Here is a 26,278-nt window from a genome sequence, read left to right on the forward strand (position 1 = left end):
ACAATCGCCTATAGATATGAGCAGTACCATAGACATAACAGTATACTGTTTCGTCCATGATACCCCCCATGCATTGCCATTCCTGAGGACTCAGATGTTATTCCTCTGTACCCAGTAAATTCACTCCCATATTCTATCCTTCAAATCGAAACACAACCATGTAAACACAACTGCTTTACGGTAGAAACCCGAATGCGACAGAGGTGCCCAAGCAAACGACTTTTGTACAAGATCTCCCATTGGTAAATTACTGGCAAAACTCCCCTTATGGAGAAGGCTTATGTTCAGCAATGGACAGTTATTTCAGTTATAGAAATCTCGTTATTAACACTTAAACGGTTGAAGGATATTGACGTGTTTAATGTATTTATTAATACTCATATGCATATGCATGTAACATACATATGTATGGATATCCGATCACGACTTATATTTGCACATTGTTTTCTTGTTTTACGAGCACGGTTGAGCGTACGTTTAACGTGAACTAAATTAGAATACCTACTTTTTAAGTAAATTAAAATTAAGAGCAAATTAAGAGCAAAGTAACGATGCTGAAATGTGGACTGGTCGAATAATTTAAGTAGTTAAGGGACTAGGTCGTGAGTGGGGAATAAATGAAGCTAAACTTGGGTACTTCGGTATCACACCTTTGGAAACACGTCGTTGGTGCAGTGACCTAATTTGCTTATTTAAAATAGTTAATAACATTGTATTGTATTGTAAAGTCATTATTGCACGTAATTCAAATCGAGCACTGATAAATCATTTAATATACAATGGCGGACTTATCCCATAAAGGGATCTCTTACAGTCTACTAACATAATTGATTCACCTCCTCTTCTTTCAGCCATACGCCTTAATACAAGATTTAGGTCACGAAATCCTAGTCATAAATTGTTTGCTCTTCAAGTTCACAAAACCAATACTTCTTATTATAATCTACTTGTTAGAATGTGTCGACAATATAATGATCTTATGCTCAACCACAAATTCATTGATATATTCAACGTGAAGCTGTCATCGTTCAGGGGGTGCGTGAGCTGTGTGGCATGAACTTGTACATTTACTAGTATTTAGTGATGTAATTCATGTTTACGATGGCTGGTCTATTTTTCATGGTATAAATATTTTTTTTATGGTATAAATTTCATTTAATGTAAATTATATGTATATAATGTTTACTTATTATTATGTTTTCCACGTGTCGAAATTCAAATGTCATGTCTAAATGTTGTCACATGTTTTTGAACTGTAACCTAGTATAAAAACCATAATTACCTATATATAATATAAACCTAACATGGTTATAATTTGTTATGTATGTCTCATTAAAATAAAATAAAATAAAATAAATAAAACGGTTTAGTTTCCTCAAACAAAGTAACTACAGAAAACAGTTAAAATAGCTTCCTTTTCAGCTCCGACTTAATCTACATAAACTCTCTTTTCTTTATAATATCCTGCATAATCCCATTGCACCAACATATCTTCGTGAGCGGTTTAACTTTCTGTATTCAGCGAAAAGCAATACTAGGACTCTTAATCGTTCTTTATTGCGGACTCCGATTCATTCTGGTCAAGCGTATTCTGACTCTTTTATTGTGGCTGCAATTAGATTATGGAACACACTTCCTCATGAAATTAGAAATAGCTCAAGCATTGGGATTTTCAAATCGCGTCTTAAGAATTATTACCTCTCACAATGCTGATGTACGTACTTATTATATTTGTGTATTATATATAATATAGATCTATCTATTTATATGTATTTACTTATATATATTTTTATTTATTTATTTATACCTATTGGTCTTTTCAATTGTAAAGACATTTTATTTATTTATTTTTACTATAACATTTAAGTCGATTGGTACACATGTATGACTGTAGCTACTAATGAACTGTCAGTTTTCTCATATTCGGTTTGCTGGAAGAAATCTCTATTGAAGATAAGCTCGCCTTTGTACACTATTATGTTTCTTTTCACATTTTAATAACCTTTTGTGTACAATAAAGAATAAAGAATAAAACAGGCGCCGAATTACACTCTTGCAGCAAATGCGCGACGGTCTCTCACTAACACTGTGTAAAATATTCTTAAATGTAAGAACGATAAAACATGATCACTGACCGATAATAACGAAAATGTCCGTTATTAATAGCTCAATACCGTTATTATTACATTATTTATATTCGAATTAAAATTTCTATATTGTTAACTGTAAGTCGACGTAAAGGTATATGAGAAATCTAACCTTGACCTGCTTGAGGCATATCATATTTAAGAAGTACATAGCCGAAACTAGGTACTTTTTGCTCAGGTGTTTTTTTTTAATGGATGATAATGGATTGGTAACCCCGTCTGCGCTAATGGACGCTAGGGGAAAAAGGATTGCTAGTAATGGGGATTAGCAACCCTATTTCTAGTAATGTACCCTATTAGGTCGATCTCCTCGCGGTTCACCCTGTAAACCATCGTGGCTGATCCATTGGTGAATTTGTTACGATGGGCTGTCTAACCTGCTTTATCTTCACCTATCATCTTTCACTGGTGCCCCACCATTGTATATCGAGCGCAAGCTGGGTTACCATTCCATTATCGTGCATTAAAAAAAACCTACCACCTGAGCAAATAGTACCTATAGTTTCAGCTCTCCACTGCTATTCACAATAAAAAAACCACGATAAAAAAAGGTATACGCTGGCGGGGCACCAGTGAAGGATGATTGATGAGGATGAAAAGGCAGGTCAGTTAGCCTATCGTGATGAATTCAACGATGAATTAGTGACAATGGTTACCAGGGGGATCCGCGTGGAGGTCGACCTGATAAGGTATATAGATAGCGATAAGGGCTAACCTCTCCATTAATAACAATCCCTTTCCCCTCTTAGGTGTTCGTCTAATATAACTACATAGCTACAGTTAAACAATACCAGAGGGAGACTTTGTATATAAGTCGATTGCTCGGGTACCTTTATACCATTCGTGTTTCTACCGTAAAACAGTTGTGTTTGCATGGCTGTATTTCGGTTTGAATGGCGTGAATTTACAGGGTAAATAAGAATAACACCTGGGTCCTCAGGAATGGCAACGCATGGGGGTATCATGGGCGAAACAGTATACTCTGTTATGTTCATGGTACTGCTCATGTCTATGGGTGACTGTTACCACTTACCATCAGGTGGGACGTCAGCTTGTCTGCCATTCTAAGTTGTATAAATAAAAACCGAGGAAAATATAATTAATTGCGTTCGAGATCAGAATATAGTACTTATCACGAAACAATGATAGTTGCACTGCACATTGCATTGTTCTGTACGCCGTATCATATTGCAGTGACGTGGTTTTGAAGCTCACATTGTTTGTAATTCACTCATTTTACTCAATTCTTTATATTATTGTAATTTATTACTAAATGCGTCGCATGTTTTGTAATAACTGATTATAAGAGATACCTACATAATTAAATTTATTCGATTTAACGTGGCTGTAATCTCTTAAACCTTTCATAAACCTAAAAATTTTCATATCAGCTGTTAATTGTCCACTGCTGGACATAGGCCTCTTCTTTGGGGGTTTTGCCAGTAGTTGTTACGTCTGGTAGGCGAATTCACAGCTGCAGTTAGGCTTTGATAAGAGGGATGCTCCTACCCACCCCTCAACCTTTAAGCTACCTTAGTCACTTCTTACGATACCTATGACAAAGGAAGGGGTTATCCATTCTATGACGGGACCACACAGCATCGCTAATACTGGACTATATTTTTTGAAAATTTAAATAACCAGAATTTGGTCATTCGACTGCATTTTGTGCGGCGTGCACTAAGATCGGTGGAGAGCAAGTGGAATATTATATGGGGTAAAGTACTGGACAGTGAAGAAGGTGTATGCTGGTGGGATGCCAATGAAAGACGAAACAAGGAGAATGAGTCATGGTGAATTCTAAATCTTGGGATCTTTCTAATGATTTTACTAGGAATCAATCTTGGTTTTCAGGGGGGAACAGTTTCGCGTGGAGATCGATCTGTGTTTTGTTTATAGATGATAATGGAATGGTAAGCCTGCGCTATCGATATATACTAGCGGGGTACCAGTGAGAGATATACAGATGAGAATGAAAGCAGGTCAGTTGGGCTGACTTGGTTGAATTCCACAAGAATGAACCACGATGGTATCCAGGGGAACCACGTGGAGGTGGTCGACTTGTGCTATGAAAAAACTTTTTGGGCGAAAGATATACATAGTCGAAATACTAGAAATAAATTTACAGACAGAATTAAGCTTCCTGCACATAGAACTGTTTTCTTTAGAGGAAGTTTCAGGTTTTCTGTGGCATAAATCTGGAATGATCTTCCACCTCTTTTGCATGTTAATATGTCCTAAATTACTTTAAAAAAATAAACTTAAAACAGTTTTATTGGAGAAACAAATTCAAAATAGTTGAGAAACTGACGTTTCATGTTCTTTTTTTTTACTTTTTTTGTGATATTGTCATTGTAAAGTGCGATAATTTATTCAGAGTTTGTTATTTTCAGTTTTAGTTGTAATGTTTTATATATTTTTTGTTAAGCGTGTTGAGTCTCCTATCCGAGAAATAGGTATTGGCGACCCGCACGTTAAAGAGTCGCCTGAAAATCAGCGATATATAGGTACATCTCGCTGGAGCTGTACATATATAGTGACAGCTGAGGTGGCTCCTATTACCAGCAAAATTTTTAATATTATTTGTTAAAATAAATAAATTGTTATTTTTTCTTTTTATTGTTTCAATTTTGTATTTTCTTAATACTGGTAGTAAAGGTTATCTATCTATCTATCTATATACTATATGTACAATACAGGCAATGGGTTTCTAACAATCTTCTGTCCCTATTGATTGATATTGCACATACTAAATACGCAAAACGTGATCATTCCTATGTACCAAGTGGTACTACCGTGAAATGAAATTCCGAATTTTCGGACTCAATTTCGTGTTTTTGTTCGTACCAAAATCGACCCAGTAAATGAAGCTTAACGTTTTATTCATCATGAATCCTATCCTAATAGTTTAGAAGAACGATATTTTAACATTTTTAATAATTTTAAACGCCATGTATTATGTATTTTTAACATCAAATTTTTGTTTCGTTCGTTCCCGAAATTTCGGATAATATTTCATGGTAGGCCCTCAAGTTATTTGGTTCGCAAATAAAAAGTATCGCCCTTATTCATAAAAACGTTTATTATATCATAAACTTATTTTAGCTATTGAATTTTTTTTCTTTTGCGCTAAATTCTCAATTTGAAAGGAAGTGACAAACCATTTTTTTTATGCAACTTAGAATGACAAACAAATTGACCGCCCGCCTGATTGAAAATGGTAACCGTCGCCTATAGACATGAGCAGTAACTGTTTCGCCCATGATACCCCCATGCGTTGCCATTCCTGAGAACTCAGGTGTTATTCCTCTGTACCCTGTAAGTTCACTGTCATATCCCACTTTTTAAACCGAACCAGCCTTGTAAACACAACTTCTTCACGGTAGAAATACTTTAATACCTAAACTAGGTTTTTTTTTATGGGTGAAAATGGTATGGTAACCCCGCCTGCGCTAACGGGATACGCTGGCTGAGCACCAGTGAAGGGTGATAGATGAGAACGAAAACAGGCCAGTTAGCCCGTTATGATGAATTCATCAGGAATTAACCATGATAGTTTCCAGGGGGAACCGCGAGGAGGTCGACCTGGTTGGATATATTACGACTGCGCTAATATAAAACGAAAAAGTTTATAGCCAGCGTTTCGGGATAATATAAGGATTCTAACGGTATATGTATCATATACCCAAATCTGTTCAGTCAGTTATGGTGGAGTAAACAAATTTACGTACATACATGAATCCTAAAAACTTTACACTATTTTTTTACGCAGCTGCGTAATAAGTTCTTTTTTACAAATACGTGATTTGAAATTTGGGTCAGATCTGTGAATCGCCAGCTGTATATACGTATACTATTATCAGCGCCCTACACATTCTGATAACAAGTGGTTTATATTAATTTGTGGCGTGACTTTGACCCATGGTTTGTTTTATGTGTATAATATTTCTATATAATATTTTAATAGATACATATTAATTATTATTACTGTAAATATATGGGATGAAATGAAAACCGTCTAGTATCTTGTTATCAGTGAAACTGGACATTTTCACAAATTTTTCGACATACATTTCGTATGTCGAAAAATAACAAAAGATTCAGCCTCGCGGACTGTAACGGCGCGCCCAGTTGTTATATTATGGGAGGCTCAATAACATTTTTTTGTCATTTTTGAATTATTGATCCTGGTTTTTCTGGTTTAATACATTCTATAGCATGGTTTTTTTATGCAACTTAGAATAGCAAACAAGCTAACGGCCCTTCTGATGGAAAAAGGTAAACGTCGCCTGTAGACATGAACAGTAAGTACCATGGACATAACAGAGTATACTGTTTCGCCCATGATACTCCCCATGCGTTGCCATTCCTGAGGACTTAGGTGTTATTCCTCTGTACCTAGTAAATTCACTGCCATATCCCACCCTTTGAACCAAAAGACAGGCATGCAAACACAACTGCTTCACGGTAGAAACACGAATGGGACAGAGGTGCCCAAGCAAACGAATTTTTTACAAAGTCTCCCTATTATATTATATATATTTATTTGTTTATATATATAAATTTTAGTATATATGTATATTAATTATTCCCAGTACCTCCTTTGAGTTTTCTATCACTTCCCTAAGGTAGACAGGGAGAGAATACTTTTAGCATTAAGTCTTTACTAATGAATAAATAAATACCGTTTTCCATCCTTGCAGGTGTTCAGCTTGATTGCCATTCTAAGTTCCATAAAAGAATGGTCACCTTGTTTTTTTACTGCATTAGGTCTTTGCGGAAGTCCATATCACTAATAATATTAATTCTAATCACCTTATGTTTGTGTATATTAGGATTTTGACTTCCGTTCTCGAATGTCATAATTCATTCCGGAGTCGCTGTTCCTGTTATTTAGTTGAGAACAAAAAAATTGTTGTACGTATTTTGTTTTATTAATGAAGCATTTTTCTAGCATAAAAAGATTATTTACTTTTAATCAAGTGTAGGTAGCGATTTTTTTTTGATGTCACGATGATTTTGTTCCTTAACACGCTTGAGAAGAAGGGTTTTTAGTAATGGGGATATTTGTCCCCATTGCAATATATCCTGTTAAGCCGACTTCCACACGGCATGTATGAATTCCTCGCCAGGGGCCAACTCAGTTATTTTCATCCTCTTAGTGTCTTATATAAAAAAAAATTATAAATTTAAACAATGACCTTACTATGTTCTTTTAGCAAAATAGATTTGTATACAAAGGTAGGAAATAATAACTAAGCGACACTTGTCAATATAAAAACATGCATGAAAATTTGAAGCAATTTGAATACGTGTAAGGTTGTCGAACCAAAATTCTTGCAAAAACAATTTATTGTATTTTTTTTTATACAACTTAGAATGGCAAACAAGCTGACGGCCCTCCTGATGGAAAGCGGTAACCGTCGCCTATAGACATGAGCAGTACCATGGATATAACAGAGTATACTGTTTCGCCCATGATACCCCCCATGCGTTGCCATTTCTGAGAACTCAGCTGTTATTCCTCTGTACCTTGTAAATTTACGTCATATCCCATCCTTCAAACCGAAACACAGCCATGAAAACACAACTGCTTTACGGTTGAAACACGAATGGGACAGAGGTACCCAAGTAAACGACTTTTGTACAAAGTCTCCCTTTGGTAAAAATAATCAAGTCGGATACGATTTTAACAGTTATGTTCCTGAAAGTTTAACTTGAAATCTAGTATATGTTTAATCTTGTAATGCCATCTCAAATCTATGATCTAGTTCACTAGTTGTTTATTATTTCTGCAATCTACGCGTACGATTGGGGGGAAAGGGATTGTTAGTAATGGAGACTGAGAATCGTATTGCTAGCAATATACCCAACCAGGTCGACCTCCTCGCGGCTCCCCCTGGAAACTATCATGGTTAATTCCTGATGAATTCATCATGATGGGCTAACTGGCCTGTTTTCATTCTCATCTATCACCCTTCACTGGTGCTCCGCCAGCGTATCCCGTTAGCGCAGGCGGAGTTACCATACCATTTTCACCCATCAAAAAAAAAATCCACGCGTACGATGTAGTTAGTCATTCATTCAAAAAACAATGTACATTGTGTCTGAAATAAGCAATAATACAAAAAAGCATTAAATTAAAAGCATTATATTACAAGTATTGAATGACAATAATAAATATATTTTTCAATCAACAATGTCAACCTCATCCATAACATATAATGTGAAATTTATTTTTAATTCTGGTATTTACGTTAATCATCAGTACAAAAGTCATTAGAGGAGTAATAGCATTCTTACAATAAGAGGGATCGTGATTTAATTTTAAAAGAGTTGTTAATTTAATTTTAATAGTGGGTAAATAGATAGTCAATGTAAATAATATATATTTATTTCTCTCACAAAATAACAATATAATAAAACTTACAGCTACACACAGTTACAATTTGAAACTAGCGGAATATTAAAAGTACATACACATGGAGAGATGCCTTTTGTGTGTGTGCATGTGTGTGTGTGTGTGTGTTGGGGTCACGGTCCCGGGAACAATGGCTCTATAATTGTACAGTCATGTGTACTGCTGTACACACCTACCATAATATCATTAATTATATTCTAATTATTGCGACGCCACTGTGTTCACGAGTACTGCGCGTAGCGAGGCCGGGCCCGCAAAAACAAGCATATAGACACTTTTTTTTTTAATGGATGATAATGGAATGGTAACCCCACCCGCGCTATCGGTATACACCGGCGGAGCACCAGTGATACATGATAGGTGAAGATGAAGCAGGTCAGTTAGCCCATCGTGACGAATTCAACAAGAATTGTTCACGATGGTTTCCAGGCGGAACCACGTGGAGGTCGACACAATAAGGCATATTGTTAGCAATCGGGCTGTCAAACTCCATTGCTAACAATCCCTTTCCCCCCAGTATATAGACGCTTGCAACCGTTAAAATTGCGAGCTTTATAAAATATTCTCTACAGGAATCTCTTTGTGAAATGCCTGTAATAATTCTTATAGTCCTTAAGTCTTTATAATAAGACACAATTAACAATAGATGCCGAAACAATAATTTTTTGTTTTTTTTAAATGGCTGATAACGGAATGGTAACCCCGCCTGCGCTAACGGTATACTCTCGTGGGGCACCAGTGAGGGATGATAGGTGGTAATGAAAAGGCAGATCAGTTAGCCTATCGTGATGAATTCACTTGGAATAGAACACGATTGTTTCCAGGGAGAAACCGCAAGGAGGTCGACCTGACAGGGTGTATTGCTAACAATGGTGCCACTAATCCCTCTTTTTTATATCAATCCATTATCCCCCCAATAATACTTAGTTTTCTATCTGTATATTTAATTTGGCATTCGTAGAAACTATTTTTTTATACAACTTAGAATGGCAAACAAGCGGATGGCCCACCTGATGGAAAGTGGTCATCGTCGCCTATAGACACGACCAGTATATAGACAGACAGTCGCCTATAGACAGACATAACAGAGTATACTGTTTCGCCCATGACACCCCCATGCGTTGCCATTCCTGAGGACTCGGGTGTTATTCCTCTGTACCCTGTAAATTTACGCCATATCCCACCCTTAAAACCGAAACACAGCCATGCAAACACAACTGCTTCACGGTAGAAACACGAATGGTACAGGGGTACCCAAGCAATCGACTTTTGTACAAAGTCTCCCTCTGCTGTATCAAATCGGGTGCTATTTTCACAGATATATTGCTGCTCTAACATAAAATGTCGTGTATGTTTTATCTTGATACGTTATCTAGAAGTGATCTTTCTATTTTTTTAGAAGAGAAGGTTATGCTAGTTTTGAACTCCACGGGTACAAAGTAACGTGTAAAGAGTCAGTTGTTATTAATATTTTTATAGTCGTCAGAAGTTACTCAACGATTTTAAAATGAGTATTTTAAAAATTTTAACTTGAAATCATATTTCAGAAACGAACTGTGCGATCGTTCGACTGATAGATAGCACAGACCGCAAAGCCATATGACTCTGTGATACGGAATTGATTATAAATAGTTCGCTACTTGGGTCATAGATTAGACAGTTTTATAGATTTTTTTAGACATGAGCAGTCATGGCCAGAGAAGAGAGCAACTTAGAATGGCAAACAAGCTGACGGCTCACCTAATGGAAAATGGTAACCGTCGCCTATAGACATGAGCAGTATCATGGACATAACAGAGTATACTGTTTCGCCCATGATACCCCCCGTGCGTTGTGATTCCTGAGGACTTAGGTGTTATTTCTCTGTACCCTGTAAATTCACTGCCATATCCCACCCTTCAAACCGATTATTTTCAATACGTTTAGAGGTTATTATAATGGACTATTGTATTCAGCATGATTTTATTTAATACAGTACACTTACAATGGATTTCAATTTTTTTTTTCGCATTTCAATTTCAAATGATTAGTACAAGAACAGCGTTCCCGTTGCTAGCAGTATACCTTGTCAGGCCCTCATCTATTCGGCCCCAATCATGATGGATCAACTGACCTGACTTAACCCTCATCTATCATCAGTCACTGGTACCCCGTCAGCGTATATCGGGGTTACCAATACATTTTTATAGCATCGAAAAAGGTCACTGTTTTTACACAGTGTAATGCAACTACATGATTGGTGTGTTTTCATAAACGCCCTGCGTCATCTCTTACGGCCGGTGATCGGTCATCCCTCGAACTGGAGACCGGTAGACAGCAGAGGTCGCCAGTTCGGGGGCCGACCACTAACTCTTTTTTTTTGTTACAGTATCCGGCCGTAGTACCGTCCTAATGCTCCTCAAATATTGCGTCTAAATTGCGTCCACCTTGTACCCTCTTGTATAGGCATTCCGTCACCCGTATCCAATAGCGAGGGCGGGATGCCTTAAATACTGTACCGCAAACCATAAAATATAAGGTCACTGCATTCTCTTTCAAACCACACCTCTTTCTAACCTCACCTCTTTCTAATGACATCCGTTCACGATTAATAACACAGGATTTTGCGGAGCAAAATTTACTTGTGTTTGAGTGATTACTGCGGTCAGTGTTGTCATCAGCGTACCTATGCCATCTAGCATCTTATAATGTTCTAAACACATCTTTAGAAATGTTGAATACCTACATGATACGAGCCAATGAAACTTGAATGTAATGTCACCAGTTTTACGTTGCATACGAAGGATTTAGTTGATAAAATCTAATGTATTATTAATATTATGTATGTGGTAGTGTTGTATGTCTAAATGTTGTGATAATAGTTGATTTTATTAAATAAAGCTTTACTACAATGGTATAAAGTTTATATTGATGTGATTACAATGGAAGTGATGTTGACCTGTCCAAATTTCATTTATTTCTTCCCCTAAAATTATGATCAGGTTAATATTGTATCAACTAATGATGAAGTTCACGCGGTAAAACAAACCAAAGAAATCTGCAGCGTATTAATTTAAAGAAATAGATGAAAATAAAAATTCTGTACCTTTGAAATTGGAAAGAAGGTTATAATATCATATCTTATAAGAGATATCTGATTCCAATTACAATATAGCATAAGTGCTTTACCTAGATAAATTGATTCTATTAATGCACCGGATGTATGAGAATAAATATTCAATATTTTTTATACATAAAGGAATTAATTACCAACATCAATATCTTATGAGATAATTTTTTTATGAAGGTTCATTGGCCTTTAAAGTAATTACTACATGAAGTGCTTCACGCTTTATTAACGTTTTAGCTCCAAATTTTTATCTGCTTTACACATGAAATATTTATGCAAACACCAGTGGTTGGCCGTGGCTCAGATATCATTCGAAAACCCAATTTATTCAAAGATTTAGTTAACTGATTTTGCATTGTTGTAAACCTGTTGCTGGGATACCTCCAAGTGTTTGCAAATGTCCTAGTTTGAAGATCATTCTAGTATTACAAATCCGCGAGATTCAGTAAACATTGTTATATGTATAAAGTCAAGGTCAATTTAGCATCCAAAAAATTGGGAGTCTTCAACAAAGCATGGAAGTTCCCTTCTTTTATTGGATGATAATGGAATAGTAACCTTGGTCGTACTATTAGTATACGAATGTAGTGGCGGTGAATAAGTAAAAGATAAAAAGTGAAAATGAAAGTCGATCAGTTGGCTGATTGTGAGAGGTTCATCAAGAATTATTTAAGTTTCTAGGATAGCCTCCGTGCATCTAAAAAGTAGTGTATTATATGTTTTAAAAGCGTTTCTTTCAGCGAAAATAAGTTGCCTTCCTAAAGGCTGCAGTGTATTGTTCTTCATAGTTGGGTATATTAAGGATTTTTTCAGAGCCAGCGACGTCCTGGCGTGTTTTTTTTTATACAACTTAGAATGGCAAACAAGCTGACGGCCCACCTGATGGAAAGTGGTAACCGTCGCCTATAGACATGAGCAGTACCATTGACATAACAGAGTATACTGTATTGCCCATGATACCTCCCCCCCCCATGCGTTGCCATTCTTGAGGAATCAGGTGTTATTCCTCTGTACCCTGTAAATTCACGCCATATTCACCCTTCAAACCGAAACACAGCCATGAAAACACAACTGCTTTACGGTTGAAACACGAATGGGACAAAGGTACCCAAGCAATCGACTTTTGTACAAAGTCTCCCTCTGGTTGTAAGATTCTATAAGCTACTTTACTCTTTTAACATCAGATAGACTGTGCTACCATTGCATAAAAATAATGAAACTGTTGATGTGTGTTTTGTCTAACGTTCATTCTAACGACAGCAATTGTACGTACAGTATCAGTCGGTTAATGAACTTGACATACATATCAGTACTGTGGCCACAACTCCATCAAGTGAGCACGAAACTTAATTGATACTTATCTCGGAACTTGACGTTTTTAACAAACCGCGTAATGTTGCGTGGACAATAAAAAGAAATAACTACGTACATACATGATGTATTACATCATTATATTTTAGTGAGGTACTGCAGTTCAAGTATGATTGATTGGTTAAGTATGATGCCAGAACCAGAACTTACAATTTACGCTTCTAGTGAATGTACTGATAGTGAATGACCTATTGGCTCGACATCATATGTTCTTATAAAAAGATGGAGTTAGAATGAAAAAGGGCACAGAGCACGAGCTAAAATTGAACAAGAATTATAAAAGAATACTAAGTGGGTTTAGGCAATAACAACGCATAAAAGTATATTTTGTACAAAAAAAGCAACTTCAATCTCAGAAAAATCAATGCATTTGATCATATAGATAGAATGCGAAGTCGTGTAAATTTAGTAAATTATGTATTGCAACAAGTTGTGTTTACTCCGCAAAGCGAAACGGCAAGAAAAATTATTATTATTTTGGTACCGATCGATTGCATAAAGCTATTTGCAAAATACAGAATTTACGAATAATGGCATAAGATAGCCATAAAAAATACATACGAATTGATAATCTCCATCATAATGAAAACAAATCTATTATCACAAGAACTTTTAATTTAACACAAAAATTCAAAACATCAAAAATATCAAAAATAATAATTTGTAAGAAATTTATAAAACTTACATTTGGAGTATAGTATTATATGAGTGTGGAACATGGACAATGACTGTACAAGGAAAGAAAAATGCTTGAGGCATTTTTCTTTTGTAGGATAATGAAAAGGAGAAGCTGGACAGAATGACGAATGAGGATGTGTTGAAAAGGGTAAATGAGAAAAGAACATTAAAAAAAGAGAATAGAGAATAGAAAAATGCTGGGCCTTCTAATACGACATGACGATTTTTTTAAGAGTATAGTAGAAAAAAAAAATAGAGGGCAAAAGAAGAAGGGGAAGACCGAGGAATAACTACATGAAACAGATGAAGGAAACACTAGGTGTCATGTCGTATAGGGAGGTCAAAAACATGGCCTGGGATAGAGCTGGCTGGAAGAAAATGCATTAATTAGTTGCACCGACAAGAGCAAAATCTTTAATTAAAAGAGAGAGCTTAAGGAAGCAGCTTAGACATGTATGAAGTAAGGAAATAAATGAGGATTTGTGGCGTACTCTCACTGTCACTTTAGTTTAATTCTGTTATAAACTTAGTTAAATTTTGAGCTCTTGTTCAGACACAGACATGCTATATATAAATAGGAGTGAGAACTGTTGCATCTATAACGCGATTATATAAACCAGGAACAAGCGAGTGCACACTATGTTTACTTTCTTTTGGCGATTCGCGCCGGGCAACAATACCAGTAACAATGTGTTGGAAGCCAACGAACCGTCTCAAACGGTAATTAGTCTTGCTATGTAAGAGCTGATGTTTAGCGACGGGGCCGGACGTCCAAGTATGTACGTGCATTGGTATTTCGCAAACCCGCTCGCCCGTTCGTCGGCATTGACCTCATAGTACGAGATAGAAGCTTTATCTTGCTTGTCTATCTGCTACTGCTTGAAGTTAGGTTGGAGTTGGTTTTGTTTATGTGTACTTAAAAATATTTTTCAACCAAAATCTTTTAAAAATTGATGATTTATAATCTTAGATTGCGAAGTAGGTATATCAAGAATTTTGCAAAGCAAAGAAAAACCAGCAATTAAAAGATTTCGTTATGATATTTGACCAAAAAAATACGAGAGTTTAACATCATTTTTGGGATGTCGTTAGAGACCATTATGTGAATAAAACATTGGTGTAAGAGACACAAAACTTAAAAAAAATCCCCATAACTTATAACCTGACCAACAGGGTCCTTTTGGTGAATCCTTTGTATTTGAAGATCACTAACAATTCCTCTCCCCAATTCCAGTCCATTTAGCACGATCTTCCAAAGGAAGCATAGCCTCGTGAATTCTACTAGGCAAATTTCTCTAGAGGGTTTATTGCCTACTTTCTAGTTTTTTTTTTTTATCGGAGAGAGACATTGTATAAATATTTCATAATATTATTTTTATTCTTAATTCTATAAACGTCGGATTAACCATTTAACCTTTTCTGTTATACTTGCCACTGAACTGTCGTATCTTGTTTCGTAGGTTTTCGTTAGGGTAGCTGTCAAAATGTAAACATTATTCTCAGAAACAATATAGTTTATTTGAATATATCAATATTTCATGGAACCACTCCAACTGTCATAGTAGTATTTAGTAATTCAGATAGTTTATAAATAGCAGCCGGTAACCTCATCAATTAAATAACAATATTAATTTTTAAACCCGTGTAATTGTGTAATTCTACGGCAGACGTCATAATTATGACCTCAACCTTAAATACCTTCATGTTTCGGTAGACAATAATGTCAATAACGTATCAGGAATTGTATGTTTTCCTAATAATATAAAAATAAAGTAATTAAACAAATTTAAAATGTAATTTATAAATACAGTTTAAAATATGACCATTGCTAATATCACTTTATATCCTGCGGAGATAAGAAACACCGGTACAAAAAACATCGTAAAATTCCTATCATTGATAGGAATTAGCGGCGAACTTTAAAAAGGGCGAGCACAAGAGATCATGGAAAGGTCGCAGTGTCATGGGTTTTTCTGCCCGGAAGAAACTCCTTTTTAAAATAATAATAATAATATTATAAACGTGACAGTGATTGTTTGTTATATTATAGTCCTTTAACAGCTTAATGAATTACTATTAATCTTAGTATTCATATATATGAGTATAAGAGAAGTACATAAGGCCATAAGAAAGGGCTAAGTATAGACCTTTGAGGTACTCCCATTCGGACAAGGGACTCGTCAAATGTAAGAATTAAGTAAATACTTAATTCTCTTGAAATATTTCAATAAAAATGATTTAATTTAGTTTTAAACATTTGATGTCATAAACATATTTTATTAATTAAAGTAGCTTACTACGTAATCAAAGGTTACAAAAACAACTGTCGTAAACATTTTATTTCTTGGGGCAGGAAAAATGTGTCTAATTAACTGCGTAGATAAAAACAAACTCTGTAATAGAATCGTCACAGAATACTTGTAAAACTAATCGCTTGGTTTTCGAGCTAGGATACCAAATGTCAACATCATCATTCCAGCCATTATCCGTCCACTGCTGGACATAAGCCTCCCCCATAGACTGCCATAAAGAACGGTCCTGAGCCACCTGCATCCACTGACTCCCTGGAACGTATTTTAAGTCGTCACTCCATCTAGTAGCGGGTCGTCCTATACTGCGTTTACCCGTACGTGATCGCAACTCAAGAACCTTTCTTCCCCATCGGTTGTCGGTTTTTTGAGATATGTGACTAGCACATTGCCACTTTAATTTGCTTATCCTTCAGGCTATTTTGATTCTTTTGCGGATATCCTCCTTTCGGATTCTATCACGCAAAGAGACACCGAGCATAGCCCTTTCCATAGCCCGCTGAGTAACTTGTAGCTTTTGTAATGCGTGTAGGACTCCAAATACCAAATGTAATAAGCATTAATTTTTTTATTTATCGTTGTTTCAGAGCGTGCTACATAACGTAGCATAGGATGTGCAAGCGAGTGTGTGGGTAGCAGTGTGTGTGTGCGTGCAGCAGTATGGAGACGAGCAGCGCGGGCGCAGGCGCGGGCGTTGCGCGCAGCATCGGCCGCGGGCACCTGTCGCACCTGCCGCAGCGGCCGCCCGTCACCCTCGCCTTCCACGACCTCACCTACAGCGTGCGCGTCGGCAGGAGTGAGTACTGCTCCAATCTAATCACTGTTAGGGTAGTATCCCCATGTCAAATGTGACAGTAAGAAGGAGAAATTCATTCTTAGAACTTTTATAACTCTTCTAATATATACACGTGTCACAGTTGACAGTTGCTGATTCTTCTTATTCTTCCACTACTGTATGTTATTTTTGAAGTTTTGTAGCTGTATTTAGATGAATTTTCTTAAACACAAAAGAAACTATTGCATATAGATGCGCCTATGAACGCTTAACCATTGTAGAAACCAAATTTGCATGTGTTTCGTTATCAGAGGGATGAGACTTTGTATAAAAATCCTCTGCACGGGTATTTCTGTCTTACCTGAGCTTTTGCCATAAAGCTTCTGTCCTTGTATGGCTTTGTTTTACGAGTAGTTTAAAAATTGGTATATGTAAATAAAATTATAGAGTACGGCGGCATAATACTATAGTTCTCAGGAAATCTACTAATGATGGGTACCATGGGCATGTCCAAGTTCCTGGTATTATCTATATCTATAAGCGATAAAAGTTTGAAGATTCTAAGATAAAAAACTCTTAGTAAACGGTTTTTTCTGTTGTTGGTAGCTAAAATTGTCATGTTAGGTGCATTAAAGTTGAAATATAAATGAGCATTGCGGATGTAATCATCAAATTTAATCTTTGACCTAAATTTCTTATCTTAACACATTTATTTTTCAGTTAAGTTTAAATACCAAGGTTAATTCGGATATTACTGATATACCTACAAACAATTAAGTTGTTATTCTTATTTTTGAAGATTAGAGTAGTCTTAATAATTACTTAACATCAACTTGTTTATAGGTTTACTAGACTTTGTTTTTAGTCTTACTCATGACCTGGCCCGCATGACCGGGATATATTAATCAACCAGAATAAAAAGAAGTCTGCATCCTATTCTGTCTCTAAAAGTACGTGTATGTCAAATGCCATTTTTTTATGCTACTTAGAATGGAAAACAAGCTGACAGCCCACCTGATGGAAAGTGGTAACCTTCACCTATAGACATGAACAGTATTATAGTCTATGGACATAACAGAGTATACTGTTTCACCCATGATACTTTCCGTGCATTGCCATTCCTGAGGACTAAAGTGTTATGCCTCTGTATTTTGTAAATTCACTGCCATATCCCGCCCTTCAAACCGAAACACAGCCATGCAGATGAAAAAGCAGGTCAATTAGCTCATCGTGATGTAGTCACTTGGAATTGAGTACGATGGTTTCTAAAGGAACCGCGAGGAGGTCGACCTGATAATACACTAACAATCCTATTACTAACAATCCTTTCTCCGTTCTTCATCTTCTGATATGCTATTATAAAAAAAAATGTCGAATATTCTAGACTGCAGTAGAGCCATAAAGGAACGGCGAAACAAAAGCCAAAGGAGCGGGAAAGAATAGGCTCGCTCGTTTGGTGTAACTGTATTTTAGCACAAACATCACGTGTAAAATGTTTTCACCTGTCACCATGAAATTCCTTATTCTATCCACATAGAGCGGCGACCTGATACCATAATATTACAATATAACGTATCGTAAAACTATGCTAACTCAAATGGCTAAGTTATGTCGGTTGTTGACATTTGAGAAATTAGTATAATCCTTATAGTTACCAATTTTTTCTAAATTCGTTCGATTCTGAGTATTCTGGGTTGCGTGGCACAACGCAGTACAGATGTTCGTTGCCTGGTTATTCTGGACACATATCCTGACTTGCGGATCAGGCGATTGGTGTGAATGTTTGTGCGTTCATCATTCTACAATTGTATTTTTGTATTATAAAGTTTCTGCTAAAGTGAATCGAAATATCGAAAGTTAGTTTTATCAGAGGGAGACTTTTACAAAAGTCATTTACTTGGGTATCTTTGTTCCATTTGTGTCTCTGCCGTGAAGTAATTGTTTGCATGGCTGCGTTTCGATTTTAAGGGTGGAATATGGCAGAGAATTTACGGATTCAAAGGCATAACAACTAAATCAGGGATGGCAACGCACGGGGGCATTATGGGCGAAATAGTATGTTATGAACTGTCGTGTCCATGGTACTGTTTAGATCTACAGACGACGGTTACCACTATCTACGAGTATCAAGTGGTTTTATTGGCGTAAGTTTGAGTCTCCTATACTACACTACGTGTCCAGTTATCGTGTTTGTATGGGTTTGATGAATCCTGTTGATACCGTAAATGTGAAAGTTTGTGAAGACGTTTGTATGACAATAATAAATAAGTTTATGCTAATAATTTTAAGTGTTTTTATTTCAATGTACACAAATCGTATGACTGTCTATTTTTATTTTTAAATAACAATTTAATTCACTTGAAAAGATTAGCTGGATGCAGTCTCTTATTAGAGATAAGTTCTCCTTTATAATATACAAAGGTGAGCTTATTACGTTCAAAATTGAATATTTTTATCACTATGTTTGTTTAAAATAAAGAATAAGATAAATAATATCAAAATATTTGTTAATCGCACTTAAAAGGTTGAACGGATTTAAATGAAATTTGGCACACAGGTAAATTATATTTTAATGTAATACAACTATACTGTGCACACGAGTAAAGCTGTACGATATTGATGGTATTTTATATGCGAAAGAGTTTACTCCCTTATTGTTGTCAAATAAAAGGCGACATTGATTTCATTATTTTACCTTGAATACTAAATTAAATCAGTTTTGCTCTCTCATAGCAGTCTATGCGTCATAGAGAACAGGTTATGGATTCTGCCAATGGCGGTTAGGTGTGGACCTTAGATTATATAGATAGAATACCGAGCCTCAAAAACGAGTCAACTTTTTGTTAGCTGTCAAGTTAGCTGATGCGTTTTTTTTATCAGGGTTCTATATAATAATAATAATTTTTATTTCGGACTTTATTGGACCATTAAATCTTTATTAGTAACAATATTCTTAAAACTAATGTTAGTAAATTTAGGATTTTTGAGTATATACAGCCCACAGAGTGCATGCGTAGAAAGAGGTGCAATATGATATGTACTTACGCACACTTAATGTATCGCATCTTAATGTATCTATATGTAATTATTTAATAAATAAAATAAGTTTCTACACATTACGAGTAAAAAAAGATGTCAAAAAAAAAATATATATATATATATATATATATATATATATATATATATATATATATATATATATATATATATATATATATATATATATATATATATATATGTAGAAGTTATAAAGGAAACATAACTATGTTTGCATGGCTGTGTTTTGATCGGCTGTGTTGTATCGTTGTGTTTGTAAATTGCCTTGCTTATTTCCTATATTGTATAATGCAAATAAAGTATACTCATTCATTCATTCATTCAACTATTTATCACGCAAAATTATATGAAAAAGTTGACCCACTTTTCTCGAAGCATTTGTATGGAGACACTCTATCTATATAATCTAAGTTGTGGACGTACTAGTTTTGTATCGTGTCCTTACTTGCATATATTTACGAAATGAGATGCACGAGGAGATCCCATGCAGCTGCAAGTACTTAGATACTAACTTAATGACGGAAATCCGTTACCCATGTCGTACACGGTTGCGGCTGTGCGTTTATAGGGCGAACTTGTGTTTAGAAAGTCTCTCACTAGTGATGGTGTTTTATGGGAAATTATATCTATATCACTTACGATAAATTATTCATATAATAATTATTATTTCAGACGTTAACTGTCCATTGCTGAACATAAGCCTTCCCCATAAAGGGAGTTTTGTCAGTAGTTGCCACGCTTGGCAGAGGGGTTGGCAACCACAGTTAGGCTTTTAGAGATGTTTTAAGCGGGACGCTGCTGCCTATCCCTAGCCTTCCCTTAGTCGCCTCTTACGACACCCACGGGAAAGGAAGGGGTGGCCCATCCTATGCTGAGCCCACACGGTGAATTCATATAAAAAAAAAACAATAATAATAAATGTCACACAATCACATCAATTATCTGGTTTTCAAGCTATATCCTAAGTTATGAGGTAATAGACAGCGAACATCTGAGCCTATTTAGAGAAGTTCGCTTCCAAAATTGCCCTGACCAAGAATCGAACCCGGGACCCGGGAAGCGACGTGCTTACCACTGCTTACACCATACCCATTTATACACCACAGATGTTTACTTGCAAATATATAATTTGTATTCTTTTTTCCATATAGCGATAGATATAACAAGTCGCCTTTCTTTTCATCCCTAAGTTGTCGTATGAGCTAACTAGTGGAACATAGTACTTTTTGTTTTTTTTTTATACAACTTAGAATGGCAAACAAGCTGACGGCCCACCTGATGGAAAATGGTAACCGTCGCCTATAGACATGAGCAGTACCATGGACATAACAGAGTATACTGTTTCGCCCATGATACATGATGATCGCATGGGGCGCTATGCGTTGCCATTCCTGAGGACTCAGGTGTTATTCCTCTGTACCCAGTAATTTCACGCCATATCCCACCCTTCAAACCGAAACACAGCTATGCAAACACAACTGCTTCACGGTAGAAACACGAATGGGGCAGAGGTACCCAAGCAATCGACTTTTGTACAAAGTCTCCCTCTGGTAAGTACACCACATTTTGAAATTACGAGACAAGAGTTTGATTTTTTTTTTAATTTAACAGACCATCCAATGAAAAATAGTAGCCGTCACCTATAATACAAGCCCATAATGTCCATGATACATACAAGTCATGCGTTGTTATTTTAAAGCGACTCACAAGTTAGACGTTATGACTCTTTATGTGCTAAATGACATAAAAAGCTTACGATAGTCTCTACGATAGATAAAGCATCACTCTCTGTCTATGGGTGATATTTCGATATGTGCATATACATATATGTTTCGTACATATGTAAGAAAGTCCAATTCAGAATTTTGGAATTTGTAATTTCTGTTTAGGAATCCTTAATTATTATTAAGACATTTATCTTCCAATGTTTGACCATGATATTGATCTGTTCCACACAAAACCGCATGCAATTAAATTGCAGGTAGCAGAATCATTCTTTGGTTCTCGCCCTGCTGCACCTAATTGACTATTTTAGCAATGTTGTTTTGCTTTATATTGCTTTTGTTTTGTTATTATATACTCGTATTAAGTTAAAAGATGTCTCATCAAAATTTATAACTTTTTAATTATTATAGATGTGTGTATGTATGCGTATGTGTATGTGTGTGTGTGTATGTATGTATTTTGCATATATAAAAACCGATCACTTGTGTCATTACACAAATATGAAAACGATTCATGGCAATAAACATAGATATAAATTTGATTATGTATTCACTGTAATTCAGCTGTACGTTTTCCAAAAAATAAATAAATAAATAAATAACTAGATCCGATGGCATTCGAACCAACATCACTCATGGAAACTATCAGTTGGTAACATTTTCAAATCATTATTTTCTCTCATCCCGGATAGCAGAAAGAAATTTATTATATACATCATTTGATGTGATTAATTACTTCTTATATTGTTTTATTTTTATAATCGATATTAGTTTACGTATAGAGAGGCGCGTCACTAGTGCGGCGGTTTGTTTGTAGTGCAGCTGTCACGTGATCCTTCCGTGGCCTAAATACGCAGCGAGCCGATCTGCGCGTGCGCTCATTCACGTGAATACACTGTCATTAGCCATAGATATGTAATATCTTGCTACAAGTTTAGCTATTTGTGATACTATCATATTATGTTTGTGTGTTTTATCATAGTGTTTGTTTTTATTTATATACTAGTTGACCCGGTGAACTTCGTACCGCCTAATAGTCAATGTAGTGATACATTTTAGATAAACTTAATTGACGATTTTAATTAACGTAATAAAATGTGTATATTTTTTTTTTATTAAGTTCAATAGTTCATTAGGAATATAAAAATTAAATATAATATAAAAATGTTTTGATAATGCAATGCATTTTGATGAATGAGTTACACTTGGGTTGATTCTTTTTATTGAAGCACCTCGTGATATGCATTTTTCCTTTTGTTATCAGGCCCAAAAAATAAACAAAGCTGATGGTTTGTCGACACGTAAATCTGCCGACCATGAGAAAAACATGCATTTTCTAAATTCAGATCACAACACGCAGGGATCGGCCTTGTGATTTGTTAATCGTCATGGTGAATGCGAGATGAACGGACAATTAATTGGACTTTTTTCTTATGGGTGATAATGAAATAGTAACCCCACTTGCGCTATCGGTATACACCGACGGGGCACCAGTGAAGGATGATAGGTGAGGATTAAGTAGGTCAGTTAGCCCATCGTGACGAATTCAACAAGAATTGTTCATGATGGTTTTTAGGGGGAACCACGTAGAGGTCGACCTGATAGGGAATATTGCTAGCAATAGTGTTGTCAAACTTCATTGCTAACAATCCCTTTCCCGCTCAATTTATTGGATTAAAAAGTACTATACTTTATTGTAATACCATACCTGTTCTTCTCCATCGTAATATGTGTATCCCAAATGTTATGACGATTGGATTAAACTGCTCACAACCATGCGGTCACAAATAGAACTCTCTTTTGTGTTTATTATATTAGTGACAAAGTATAAGAAATATTGTTATTAATGGGAGTACAGCTTTATTGCTAGCGAAAGAGATCTGTTCAAATCGAAACATAAAGCCATTCCATTTTTTCTACCTACCCTAATAAGTGACAGATATGTATGTATGTATATATGCTAGCAATATACACCCTGACAGGTCAACTTCCACACTCACTTTAGCTACAACTACAGAAACTCTAAAACTCATTAATTCATGATGTTTTCGTCACGATGGATAAACTGACCAGCCTTTGTCCTCACCTATCATCGCTTACTGGTAGCCAGCGTTCTTCTAGGCACAGACGGAGTAACCATTCTCTTTGCGTTCCATTAGAGTACGTAAGGATTAATTCCGAAATGGCCAATTATGACAATATTTTGCATTAAATTCAGTTCCATATTGATAGTATATTAACTTTGCTACAATCTGCAAAATAGTGGAGCGCAAAAAGTGTGTGCCCCGGCATAGAATGGGACACTCCTTCCTTTCCCTTCTCCTCCTTTCCTTCCTTTCCCGTGGGTGTTGTAAGAGGTGACTAAGGGAGGGCGAGAGATGGGCAGCAGCGTCCCTCTTAAAACATCTCTAAAAGCCTCACTGCGATTGCTAAGCGTGGCAACTACTGGCAAATTCAAATTCAAATTCAAATTCAAAAATCATTTATTCATGTAGGACATTTTAGCCGCTTATGAACGTCAAATTTTTACATTATAATTTTATTTATTTCCCTACCGTCCAGTTCGGTATATAGATCCAATTGAGAAGAACTGGCAAGAAACTCAATTGAATTACTTTTTTTTTAAAGCCAGTTTATTTACAATGTATATTTATATAGGTGTCTATGTCTAACATTAAATGAAAATTCAGTGCATGAACAACTATTGCCATGCACACTCGTCATTCAAGTAATCGTTTAGTGAGTAATAGGCTTTGCTCAGTAAATATGATTTAACAGATGTTTTGAATTTATTTAAGGGTAATTCCAACATATCCTTTGGTATCTTATTGTAAATTTTTATACCTATTCCCATAAAAGACCTATTAACTTTTTCTAAACGATACTTGGGGACAGCAAGTTTGTCTTTAAATCTAGTATTAATATTATGAATATTGCTGTTTTTTGGAAAACTCCCCTAATGGGGAAGGCTTATGACAGTTAACGGCTGAATTAAAATAAACAGTATTATTTGCGGTTCTTGAACAAATACATTGGATTCATACCTTATTGAGAGAGGGACAAGGAGAGTTTACAATGTTGTTGTTACTATTACCTACTTATATTGTGTTTGGAACATGGAAATGGTTTAATTATTCTATATTTTGTTGTAGTTCAACTAATTTCCATTCGGACAATGTGAGCGCGCGGTCATAAGTCAGCGATTTCCATTCAGTGCATGCACATATTAACGTTAGGTATTAACATAATGTAGTCATTAGGTGTATTTAGATTTCGTCGCTGTGTAGGTGGACAACTGTAGCTCAATTTTTGTATTTTCGAGGTCATTCTTGCAATTTCATCATTATTTCTCCGTTTTATGTTGCAATATTTGATTATTAAGATCCTTTATGACATTTAAAAAGGCATACAAGCTGACCGTCCAGTTGACGGTAAGTAATAACCGTCGCATATAAGCATAACAGAGCAGTGCCCAATACCGAATACCAGTGTAATGATCACGGTACGCCCATACGTTGACATTCCTGAGGGAGACTTTATACAAAAGTCGATTGCTTGGGTACCTCTGTCCCATTCGTGTTTCAACCGTGAAGCAGTTGTGTTTGCATGGCTGTGTTTCGGTTTGAAGGGTGGGATATGGCGTGAATTTACTGGATACAGAGGAATAACATCTGAGTCCTCAGGAATGGCAACGCATGGGGGTATCATGAGCGAAACAGTATACTCTGTTATGTGCATGGTACTGCTCATGTCTATAGGCGACGGTTACCACTTTCCATCAGGTGGGCCGTCAGCTTGTTTGCCATTCTAAGTTGTATAAAAAAAAACTACAAGTGTTATTAAAATTGTATAGGTGGTCTTTTTAAAAATGTCTTTTTCTTTGTGGTTGTCGCTACATTTAGTGGCGGTCACCTACAATGTACCATTACCTTTTTTGTTTCTAACAGGTCCGTTGATTCTCGCTTCCGTTTGCTGATTAAATGTGAATAGAAAAAACATCTACTTTATGTCGGTCATATTGGAATCTATTTTATGCTGTTTGGAATTCTGTTACGAAGCAAAACTTGAGCATGTTCTGTCACTATGTCTAGTCTATGAGACTTAGAGTTTTTTCAAGTCTTAATTAGATTATTGCTATTCATCACTATTATTAATAATATACTCGTATAAGGATGGCCTTCTATAGAGTTATAAGTTTTTAGGCTGTCTTTGGGACGACAGCTTTACGTGATAGCAAGAAGCAAGTACCTAATTATTTTGGTTAAATTACCCAAATACGAATTTGAAAAAGTAAAAGTTTAAGCACACGAATAAGATTATTTATTCTCAAGTTTTATGCTAGGATTCGATTTTAAAATCCTCGGACAATTAACACACACCTCTCTACTAAACTCACACCTAGACAAAAATACTTCCAAAATAAACCACCAACAATAGTCCTACCTTTACCTATTACGAACCATGTCTAAATACCCCTATATCTTAATGCACAAATCAAGACCCATGCATTCCAATTCCTGTACTCACCCTTTCCAATCTTGAGTGGAAGAAGTATATCTCTTATGAGAGATTTACGCTTATGCGCAATTTTTCTTGCCATAAGAGATCCCCAACCTGAAGCCATTAAAAAAAAAAAAACTATCACCGTTATTTTTAGATGTACATTACATATGATAAACTGTCACTT

The 26,278-nt window shown here is 35.8% G+C and overlaps 1 protein-coding gene across 2 annotated transcripts in view; it reads left to right on the forward strand.

Annotated features, from left to right (window-relative positions):
* LOC113514752 (ATP-binding cassette sub-family G member 1-like) overlaps nucleotides 1–26,278 on the forward strand; it is a 289,243-nt gene that overhangs the window by 4,824 nt on the left and 258,141 nt on the right. For both annotated transcript variants that reach the window (XM_052898604.1, XM_052898603.1), the window contains exon 2: nucleotides 16,623–16,831. In XM_052898604.1, coding sequence (XP_052754564.1) covers nucleotides 16,696–16,831 — 136 coding nt within the window. In that variant the 5' untranslated portion in view covers nucleotides 16,623–16,695. The remainder of the gene's footprint in view (nucleotides 1–16,622; nucleotides 16,832–26,278) is intronic.

The sequence above is a fragment of the Galleria mellonella genome, unplaced genomic scaffold, assembly GCF_026898425.1.
Source record: "Galleria mellonella isolate WM207_F2 unplaced genomic scaffold, CSIRO_AGI_GalMel_v1 utg4535, whole genome shotgun sequence".
Lineage (NCBI taxonomy): Eukaryota > Metazoa > Arthropoda > Insecta > Lepidoptera > Pyralidae > Galleria > Galleria mellonella.